Source organism: Polistes dominula, unplaced genomic scaffold (assembly GCF_049000335.1).
Source record: "Polistes dominula isolate Pdom_NZ unplaced genomic scaffold, Pdom_raw_medaka contig_29, whole genome shotgun sequence".
Taxonomy (NCBI): domain Eukaryota; kingdom Metazoa; phylum Arthropoda; class Insecta; order Hymenoptera; family Vespidae; genus Polistes; species Polistes dominula.
In genome coordinates, this window is record NW_028300865.1 from 730,150 (window position 1) to 741,544 (window position 11,395).

General features: G+C 23.9%; 3 protein-coding genes across 3 annotated transcripts; 2 read left to right on the top strand and 1 right to left on the bottom strand.

The window, feature by feature from the left end:
- Nucleotides 1–87: 87 nt before the first annotated feature.
- Nucleotides 88–1,128, top strand: LOC107068292 (mitochondrial import inner membrane translocase subunit Tim13). Its single transcript, XM_015324512.2, has 3 exons — nucleotides 88–357; nucleotides 459–527; nucleotides 936–1,128. Exons 1-3 carry the CDS (start codon nucleotides 253–255, stop codon nucleotides 1,032–1,034), a joined length of 273 nt encoding a protein of 90 aa, XP_015179998.1. The 5' UTR covers nucleotides 88–252; the 3' UTR covers nucleotides 1,035–1,128.
- Nucleotides 1,129–5,637: 4,509 nt separating this feature from the next.
- On the bottom strand, nucleotides 5,638–9,023 carry LOC107068380 (uncharacterized). The gene is made up of 7 exons (XM_015324705.2): nucleotides 8,888–9,023; nucleotides 8,401–8,708; nucleotides 8,227–8,280; nucleotides 7,826–8,092; nucleotides 6,949–7,735; nucleotides 6,618–6,826; nucleotides 5,638–6,310 (listed from the first exon to the last, which is right to left on the bottom strand). The coding sequence occupies exons 2-7, from the start codon at nucleotides 8,494–8,496 to the stop codon at nucleotides 6,224–6,226; spliced, it is 1,500 nt and encodes a 499-aa protein (XP_015180191.2). The 5' UTR covers nucleotides 8,497–8,708; nucleotides 8,888–9,023; the 3' UTR covers nucleotides 5,638–6,223.
- Nucleotides 9,024–9,259: 236 nt separating this feature from the next.
- Nucleotides 9,260–10,927, top strand: LOC107068381 (EEF1A lysine methyltransferase 1). Its single transcript, XM_015324707.2, has 4 exons — nucleotides 9,260–9,506; nucleotides 9,591–9,738; nucleotides 9,843–10,052; nucleotides 10,142–10,927. The coding sequence occupies exons 1-4, from the start codon at nucleotides 9,357–9,359 to the stop codon at nucleotides 10,273–10,275; spliced, it is 642 nt and encodes a 213-aa protein (XP_015180193.1). The 5' UTR covers nucleotides 9,260–9,356; the 3' UTR covers nucleotides 10,276–10,927.
- The last annotated feature ends 468 nt before the right edge of the window (nucleotides 10,928–11,395 follow it).

Consider the following 11,395-nt stretch of genomic DNA (forward strand, 5'->3'; position numbering starts at 1 on the left):
TGTTTCAAATTTCCCTCCATATTTGAAATCAAAGATACCACCGAATTCAAAAGTACAATTTAAATAAATATATATTTTTGTTTAAGTTGGACACCCTGTTTGAAGACCAAAATTATAACCTATTTAATTCCAATTATATTTAACTGATTACCGGTGCATGATACCAATAATATTTTTAAAAAAACGATAACGCGTTAAAAACATTTTAATTTTGTTTTTCCATAGGACGAACTTTATTTGCAATATAACAAAATGAATTCATTATCGGCTAATTCATTAACAGGAGCACAAAAAAGTGAATTAATGGAACAGGTTAAACAGCAAATTGCTGTTGCCAATGCACAAGAATTATTAACGGTACAATTATTGTACAATATATATATTTTTTTTTGTACGGTTATTTAAATAAAAAAATATATATATATATATAAATTTGTATAAATTTTGTTTGTTTACAGAAAATGATTGAGAAATGTTTTAAAAAATGTGTTATCAAACCAGGTACATCATTAGATAGTACCGAACAGGTAAAAACATACATGATTTCTAATTATCATCTATAAAAATGATTTCTAAATGTTATTTATGATTAATATCATTATTTTATTATATATAAGACTTGAATTTAATTTAATTTAATCAATTAATAATTACTTTCTGTCATAATTCTCAATATTTTTAATCAGATATATCATTTGACTTCATATATCATATTAAAATTATAATTATAAATATTTAAGAGTGAGGTTAAAACAATTAATTACAATTTATGAATTGTTGTACAACAATTTTAATGTCAATAAGTACTCAATTGATAAAAATGAACTTGTTTATATTAAAAAAAAAAAAAAAAAAATAAGATTCAATAATAAATAATATTGAATTATTTTGTTTATATATCAGTAATTAATAATGTATTATTTATAATATTTCAGAAATGTGTGGCAATGTGCATGGACAGATATATGGATACATTTCATCTTGTATTTAAAGCATATAGCAATCGTTTGCAACGAGAACGCAATAGAATGTAAATATATGATACATTATAAAGAAATTGTTTTTTTTGTTTTGTTATTGTGTACATTATAGCTCATTAAATAATTGATGAACTCAAACAAAAGTCTATACATTTGTATAAAATATTTCAATACAAGTATCAATTATGTTCTCTTCTTTATAAAAAAAAAAAAAAAAAAAAAAAAAGACAAATTCTAATTTTTGTAATATATACTGTAAAAAGTATATTTCAATGTACTCTTCTCAGAGTAAAATTGATATAAAATTGAACATATAATAAGAAAACTTTTGTACCCTAAAAAAAAAAATATATATAAAGAATAGATTAAATTTGTAATATAATTTAAAAAGAAAAAAAAGAAAAGTAATTCATATTTTGTATGATTTAAAAAAAAAGGTATCTTATTTGTTTGACCAAATTTTCAATTAAATTTATAAAATATTTATATACATATATATATATATATATATATATATATATATATATATATATATATATGCATACAAAAAAAAAAAATATAAAGTTACATCAGAAACATGGATAACATTGAAAATGTAGTAAAAAAGAAGATGACTTTTTAATTAATTATATTTTCCTCTCTGCAATGATGCAATTTTGTATTTAGGTGATCTCATTTAATTGAGACATCCTGTATATAATAATAATAATAATAATATGTAACCAAAGAAAATATTAATCAATTAATATAAATTAGACAATTTTTCAATATATGTGTAAATATATATATATATATCGGCAGGGTATTATTTAAAAAAAAAAAAGAAAAATTCAAAACATTGGTAAAGATTTGCAAAAGAGAAAAATTTTTTTTTATAAAATAAATAACATATTACATATGAGTATCGTTACATCATAGTTGAAAAATCATAAATAATAAGTAACATAGGTTGTTTTTGTAAAATCCACAATTCCACAGTATCTATTTGCATTGTTTATAATTAACCATACACACTAAAAGGCACAATATAGCTACCAATATTTCAACGTGGTTACAAGATGATCATCTGCAATTACATAAGATATAATATGATACATACATATATATATATATATTAATATATATATATACATATATATATTAATACTTTACATTATGAACTTTTAAAAGATTGTGGATTGTGAATAATTATTTCAAAATGAACATAGTAGAATTTGTTTAAACAAAATATTGGCATATATATGCATATGTTAATCTAATACATTAATTAATGTACATACACACAAAATGGTCCAAAACTATTAAAGTATAATAATAATAATAATAATAATAATAAATGTCTTTAAACGAATCTTAAATATTAATAATATTAATAATAATAATTATAATAAATGAACGTAACGTTGTAAGATAAAAAAAAGTAATATGTTAAAAGATATTAAAATCTTTTATAAATTATATATGTCTTGTATAACTTATATTGTACTAATAAAATTATAGATCGAACTATAATTTGAATCTGTAACAAGAATGTAAGTAATATTCTACATTATTCTACAGCATCGATAAACATTTGTTGTGTTTTTTTGTTTTTTATATCAACCCTTCTGTAACATTCCAAAATTGTAATTTATATCAAAGAAAGATTATTTCTCACACATTTAATTACATTAATTATAATCTTTTTCATTCTTTTCTTTTGTTTGTAGTAGTAAAAAATATATATATATATATATCGAAGAGAGTTGAGATTAGATTTCAATTATGGAACTAATCCGTGTTATAAAAATGCAGCTTAATAATATTGATCAATATTATAACAACATGGTTAAAAGAAGGAAAGCTTTTAATAATAAAGCTCATTTCATCAATATTAAAACAGAGACAAAAAATTAATACAACTGGCAAAAATTTGTCAATGTTCAATTGTACTATTATTAATCGTTAATAATAATAATAATAATAATAAAATAAACATCACCATAACAAATATTATTATTACTATAAATTAATTTAGTAAAATATCCTCCTTCCTTCTTCTTCTTCTGTGAGAATTTCTTTTTTTTTTTTTGTAACACACATCTACTATTTTTTTAAATTAAATTAAACAATTCTCTCTGATGATGATGATGATGCTGCTGTAATTATTTAATAATGTTCGTAGATTATTATTATTATTTTTATCGCAATAATAAGTCGTCTTTTTTTTTTGTTTTTTTTTTTATCAAATGTATAAGAAAAATGCTATTTTATATATATATATATATGTATATAATAGATATGTTATTTAAAACTAATGAACAAAGTGAAGAAAAAAAACAAAAAAAAACTTATCTTAATAACAATAATGGAATGTGTATATACTAATTCTTTATAATATCCTTATAGAATGTGGGAATGTTTAAAACCAGTCCTGATTTGAATTATTTCATTAAACTGTATACTATTATTATATTGATAACAAGATGTAACCACGTTGATTGGCCAGGAACACACCTGCTGATTTTAATGATCATATACTGGGGATTAATGTTGATTCAGACTAAGAGATATGTTACATAGTATTATATGATTTGTTTGTTTGTTTTTTTTCATAGAATAATTTTTACTAATGTAATAAAATCATTTTTGATTAAACAAAAAGATAAAAAAAAAGAAATATTCGTTTGTACATGTTAGTACAAAAAAAAAATGTCCTAATTGTACACGAAGTGTACATGGAAGTTTGTTAAAAGTTCTGTATATATATATATATATATATATTATTTGGAATAATCTAATGACTATATAATAATCAAATTTATACATGATACATATTATACAAGCATACACAATCTCTTTGTCTGAATGAACTATGCCATTTTAGCATATGTGATATTATTATCAGATTTTTAGCTGTTAATGAAAATTCTTTTGTAAATATAGCAAGCTACGTGTTTGTTTGTTTGTTTTTCTTTCTTTGTTTCTTTGTTTGTTTTCATTTTTTTCTTTTTTTTACAAAAGGATTTTGATTTGTCAAGCATCAATCCTGCTGTCAATCCATTTTGAATTGTACTCAGTTATTGCGTCATACATACATACATACATAGAGCAAACTTTTCCATATTAAATATTCTTCTTCATTGTATTTTATTGGATTGCCCAAAAAATTCAGATCCTACCCTAGAACTTTTGTTAATTACTAAAATCTCTTGCAAACAGTTGTTGCTAGATGATAGATAAGCACCTAAATTTTCATCTTCATCTTTATCATCATCTTCTTATTCTTCTTCTTGAATAATAGCTCTTCAACCTTCATAAATTATTTTTAGTTTCAAATATTTAGCACCATTGTTATCAAAAAAATAATTTGACGGATTTGTTTGTTTGTTTGTTTTTTTTAGGCAATCCATTATTAGACGGATGTGATTTTTTTTTTTTTTTTTACTGATATTACAGATAATCGCAGCATCTATGTTTAATTAAATGAGGTAATGTGAATCATATATATATATACATATAATATATATATATATATATATTCAGTCATAAAATTTCGACACAGGAAATTGTTTCTGTCAATAAGCACACACACAAAACAAAAAACAAAAACAACGATCAAATACTTCAGAATAATTATTTTCTTTAACAAAAGAAAAAAAAAGAAAATTGATCTCGTTATTAATTAATTAATTAATTAATTGATAATAACTCAATCAATAATTTCCTGGTCCTTGAAATATTGTAACACTTATATAAGTTGCTCATAAGTATAATAATAATAATAATAATAATAATAATAATAATAATAATAATAATAATAATACTAGGCACATACGTATAACATAGAAGGAAAATTGCCTCATACTATGTACCTCCATCATTGAAGTCTTTTTTTTTTTTTTTTTACTACTATTGCAATATTAAAATCTATTTTTTTTTTGCTTTTTTTTTTCATTTTAACAATTCATGACGTGAAATTACGTATATATTCATGTGTACGAAGTAAAAAAATTCCATTTCAACCATACGTCGTCATCTTTTAAGACACAGATATATATACATATATATATATATATATTTTGTTGTTGTTGTTATTGTAATATTCTTGACATTAATTATTAATCATGTTTCCCCCCCACCCCCCAAAAAATTGATGTGTGTGATTTGTTGTTGTTTTTACAAAAAAAAAAAAAAAAAAAATTAAACAGATCCAGTTGTTAATTGAAAATATATACTGTTCAGTCTCAAAATAATGTAACAAGTATTTTGTAATTATCCAGTCATCATTTTTACTAAAAATCTCTCTCTGTTTCATCTATTTCAAATTGATACTTTGTTTTTTTTTTTAAACCAAATTAAAAGATTCTACGGATTTATCAATAAATATTACAGAATTTTGTTTATTATTACTATTTTAACAGAGCCTATTTAAAGAGCTAATATGTTTTTGTTTTGTTTTTCTAATATAGACATAGATTTCAATATTAATTAATATAATTGTAATATATTACATTTTCTATTACTTCGTTTCATTTTGACTGTATTATTATCATTCAGCTCCAAAAGTTATATATATATATATATATATATATATATATATATATATATATGTTTAGATCGGTCATTAAACTTAAATAGTTTCTTCTCCCTTTTGTTTTGTTTGTTTGTTTTGTTGTTGTTGTTGTTGTTGTTGTTATTGGTTGTTGTTTTATAATAAAAATTACATTTCCTTTCTTAAAATCTATAAAATGTAGAAAAATACATTCATTTAATTCTATATTTAAAATAGTTAAATGCAAATTGAATAGAAAAATGCACGATAAAGAAGGGCATTTTCCTTCCATGATTTTTTGCAGCGCGACTTATAATAAGTATTCTCAGCCATAGCTGGCAGTGCCTTATTAAAAAACTGTTAAATAAATCCATTAAGTTTCTCAATTCATAATAATCAGCATAGTCTTAACACATATGATGCCTTTAGTATAGGATATTAATCCCTGCTCTCCTCCCCCCCCCCACCTTCCCCCCTCCCCTAAACCTCTTCTCCCCCCTCCTCCCCCGAAAGCAGTACTTCTTTCTGTACTCTAGCATTACTATGCGCAACAAAATAACATTCTTATCGTTGTAAAGCAACTACTACAATGTGAGAAACAACACTTGTTTCAAAATTATCATCGAATAAAGTATTAACGATTCTTAATAGAATCTTATTATTATGATAATAATAATAATAATAATAATAATAATAATATCGATTAAGATTATATCTCATTGCTATAATTTGTTGTAATACCCGTTGTGAAATGTGAAACTTTGTCATCCTTTTCATTAATATTCACACCCTGAAGCTGAAATTAAAATTATTCTGAATAGATAAATCCTTATAGAATGTTTGTATAACACAAACGAATAATTGTCATATAAAAAAAAAAAAAAAAGAAAGAAGAAGTATTAAAATTGATGTGTTTAATGTTATAAATGAAAATATTTGTTTGTCAAGAAAATATATATTCATATCATTTTCCATGAATTATTATATTCTGAACAAATGCTATAGTATTATTATCCTATGAAATATTTATTAAATGTAATCAAAAAAAAGAAAATATGTAAAAATATGTAAAAATATGTAATGTGTATTTTGTTTTTACTTACGCACGAAGTACTACTCAGTATTTCATCAGTTTCTTCTATTTCTTCGCTGATGTCCTCACTACGAGTACTTTGGATTGTATCTTCCTTTTTCACATGTACTTGTAAAGAATTGTCCAATTCTTGTAATTCTTTAGACGGACTCTGTTCATTAAAACTACCCGATGCAGATGACACAAAATCTTCTTCATAATTATCAACATTATCCAATGCTAAAGTCAGAAACAATGAAAAATAATTATTTTATAAATATAATTGATACATATATATATGTAATTATATTATCTTTTGTATTGTGTTATAAGAAATATGTTGATTTATTTTTTCCCCTTACCAAGTCCAACATCCATTAATTCTTTGATATCATTTATATTAGTTTTTTTCCCGTTTAATGGTGGCAAATCAAATATAGAACCAGACTTATCTAAAGGTAAAGATGAAGATTCAGCTTTATTATTTACAGTAGCAACGTTGTCTCTTTTTTCGTCAACAATTATTTCTTCAAAGTAAATAGCTTTTCCAAAGTTACATTCTATATTAATATCTTTTTTATTTTGTACATTATTCATAATATGTAGTTCTTTGTTATTTATACTATTTTGTTTTGTAACATTCACATTTTGATTTTGTTGCATTTCAGATACTACTATAGATTCATCAAATGTAATAAAAGGTCCATCTTTATTGAACATATCAGTTTGACCAGGTGCAATTGTGGCAGTTTCTTTTAATGTATGATTTATTACTTCGTACGTGTCGTTTCTTTTTATAGGACTTTTATCAGAATGTATATTGTTCCCTTTGTCATTAATACCGTCATTGTCAGTTACGTTGTCAAAAACTATTATATTTTCCCTGAGAGAATTGTCTTCTTTGTCATGTGACTCAATTAATAAATCATTGTGTAATGTTTGCATAGTTTTCTTTTTCTCAGTTATTGTCACATTTATTGGAATACTAGTGCTTTGTTCAGAAAAACTAACAAGTTTCTCAGATGAATCATTGTCATTTGATAACGATTCGTTATGTAGAATTTTTGGTACAGGAACTTCAAAGGTTGCATTTGCAAAGTTTGTTGATGTTTCATTTGTTTTATTATGTCTACTATCATTAGATTCCACCTATAATAATTATATACTAATTGATTCAAAAGTTTATATATATATATATATACTTATTATATATTATTCAAATAAATTCTAATGAAATACCTTTTGTGTTATGTTACAGATATTCATGCTGTTCTTTAAAATTTCACCAAGTAATGGTTCTGACGAATTAATACCCAATTCTTCACATAACTTATTTCTACCGACATAGTTATATTCTTTTCCAATATACGTTTCTGGATCATATACAGATATAGTATAATCCAGACCAAAATATTCTAGGAACTCCCTAACCAATGAAAATAGTAATTTTCCTTCGGAATTAGCCAGGTACTGTTTTACTGTTTTGTTGAGGAGGGGTTCTGGATTCTAAAAAAAAAACAAATATCATTACTTTAATTGATAACTTTGATATTAACTAATATCATTAAAAATTATATTTTCTGTTAATAAAATAAAATATAATATAATCAATAATACAATGCAACATTGTTCTTACCTACCATTACAGATTCCTGTTCCTCCAGAGCTAAAAACACACTAGCCCTTAATTCAGCCTACAAAATCGCAAACAAATTCTATGACATAAGATTGACATATAAGATATTTTAAATGATAGGCATGGTCTGTTGTATAACCTATATAAGATTATTATTTTCTTATTATTCTAATCTTACCCGGACTTTAGCGAGAACACCATTATTTTCAAGAGTTTGTACCACTAAATCTCGTAATTCAGTATCCTCCTCCATGGAAATGTTACTGTCTATCATGATTACAAATAAAAATTGTCCCTCTAAACACTCAAGACACGTAAATGTTTACAATTTCCATCGTGTGTCCTCTTTCGCAACACGTAAGGCTGGTGGTATTATAACGGAGGGGAAGAAACAACTCCCATCGTTACCTTGGACAGTTTGATTAACAAGGAAATCCATCAGATGGCGTGTATTTGATCATTCCACTTGTCTTTTTCAGACTTCATCTGTAATATTTTTTAATAAAAAAAAAAAAAAAGAAAAAAGAACGTCAATTTCTCTTTTTTTTTGTTTTATCGAACGTTACATACAAACCAATTTAACATAATTATGAGTTTTATCGTATAATTAATAAATAACAAAAATATTGAACTGTCAGTTTTTTCTTATCTATAAATATAATTACCAATTCTTTCAATATAATCAATTTAAACGTGCCGTATAAATCCTCGATATTAGAGATTCACTTATTAAAAAATTACATTTTAGATAGTACTAAAAACTACTGCAGTGACACTTAACTTAGTACACAGCCACCAGGGTGCAGGTTGAACGCCAAACTTGTCCAAAAAACGATTCAAACGATTCAACCAATGACAAGGCTACGTTAGATGATAAAAATTGAATTTTTACACTTTTACTTTACATTTACAATTATTTAAAAGAAATCAATTAATTGATTAATAATAAATTGTCATTTAAAATCGTGTCCTGTCAGTTATGATTGATCGATTGATCGATCGATTACTATCGATTAGTTGACCATTGTTTTTTTTATATATATATATACATATGTATATGCATACAATTAAATACTCAATGTTTACATTGTATAAATAGATTAGAAAAATATTTAGTCAATTAAATGACAAAAAATGAGTGATAATGACGATGAACCATCATTATGTCCTACGACAATATCCGCATTACGAGAATTTCTTGAAGAAAAAGAAAAGAGAGAGAAAGAATTGGCAAATGTATTTCAATCAAATCAATTACAACATGTATCATTTGAAGAAGATTGGGTAATTGATCGACAATCATTTGAAAATATATAAACAATTTTATATATTGCGATTATGTTTTTTTTATAAATTATTTTATTTTAGCAATTAAGTCAATTTTGGTATGATGACAATACAACAAATACGATTGTCAAAGGTGCTTTAAAATCAACTCCTGTAAATGGAAAAATAGCATTAATTTCTTGTCCAACTGTATATATACCATTAAAAAGAATTTGTGAAGAAAGACAAGGTATATATATATATATATTTTGTTTATAATGTATATTAGATTATATATAACCTATAAAAAAATAAGCAACAATATTTATTCATTTTTTCTTTTTTTCTTGACAGTTACTCTTTTAGAGTATGATTCACGTTTTGCAGTATTTGGATCAGATTTTATATCATATGATTATAAATTTCCTTTAAATATACCAAGAGATTTATACAATAGTTTTGATTTAGTCATAGCAGATCCTCCATTTTTATCGGATGAATGTTTAACAAAAACAGCCATGACAATAAAGTTATTGTCAAAGAACAAAATAGTACTTTGTACAGGTATTGATTGATATTATAATTATTGTACCAAAAAATTGTATATATATATATATATATATATATAAAATAATTTTATTTTATTTGTATAGGTGCGATTATGATGGATTTAGTTGACAGATTATTAAATGCTAAAAAATGTGATTTCCTGCCAAAGCATAAAAATAATTTAGCTAATGAATTTTATTGCTATTCTAATTTTAACTTTGATGAAATGCTGAAATGAAATAAAATGTTTTTACATTAAGTTTAATGATTAATTTCTAAATAAATTTCATATGACTTCAAACCTGCATCCCAGTGTTCCAATAAAATTCAATTTCAAGACCTATACATATATATTTATTTATTATTTTCTATTATTAATAAAATACAATGAAACAAAAAATGATTGAGTGGCTATATCCGACTATATCCGTTATTAGCTAACTCAAACCTAACCTCCATTCATGTTATTTCAATATAATTTATTAAACTTACATTCAAGAATAAATTTTTATAAATAATATTTATTATTTTATAATTTTGTACATGTCACTCAAATGTGTATATGAAAATCAGTAATAGAAATGAGAGAGAGAGAGAGAGAGAGAGGGTTGTCTTTAATCATAAATTTCATGGGGCGCCACTGTGCAAAATTAATTTTTCATGAAAAAAAAAAAAGAAAAAAATGTCGAAAACAGTGAATACGCCTTTAACCGTATCTGGCATAATTCTTAACTAATTTTGATGAACAACAATTATCAATATAATTTAGTATGATTTTATACAGTTGAAACACAATTGTTATAGGTTGTGTGAAATTGTTATTCAAAGCTTGGTGACGATTATAGTCGACGTTGACATTAAAAGAGGTTAAATCAGTAAGGACAAAAAAAAAGGAAGTGTAAAAAAATTCGTAAGTTTTATTATTAACACAATGACCTATTTATTCTGAATTTTATTAAATTGATTTGTTGTTAATAAAACAAACTTTTCAGATGGAGCATAAGAATTTGAAGAAACGACGAACTGTAAATGAAAACGAACAAATTGATTCGGATAGTTGTGATGAAAATGAATTAGCTACAAATGTAGAACAATCCCCGAAGAAAAAGTTACGAAATGTATTGAGTACTTCAGAATCTGAAGAAACATATGACGACATTATAGATTTATGCTTACTCAATGCTTATTGTTTATACAAATCTAAAACCCATAAAATGATATCTATGGAAAAGTTTCATTTAAAATTGTCCAATCAAATACAAAAGAAATATATGAAATCTACAGACTGTAGTGATATTAATTCGTTAAGACTAATAGGAAGACACTTTCCAAGTCAGTATACATCATTAGGAAAAAAT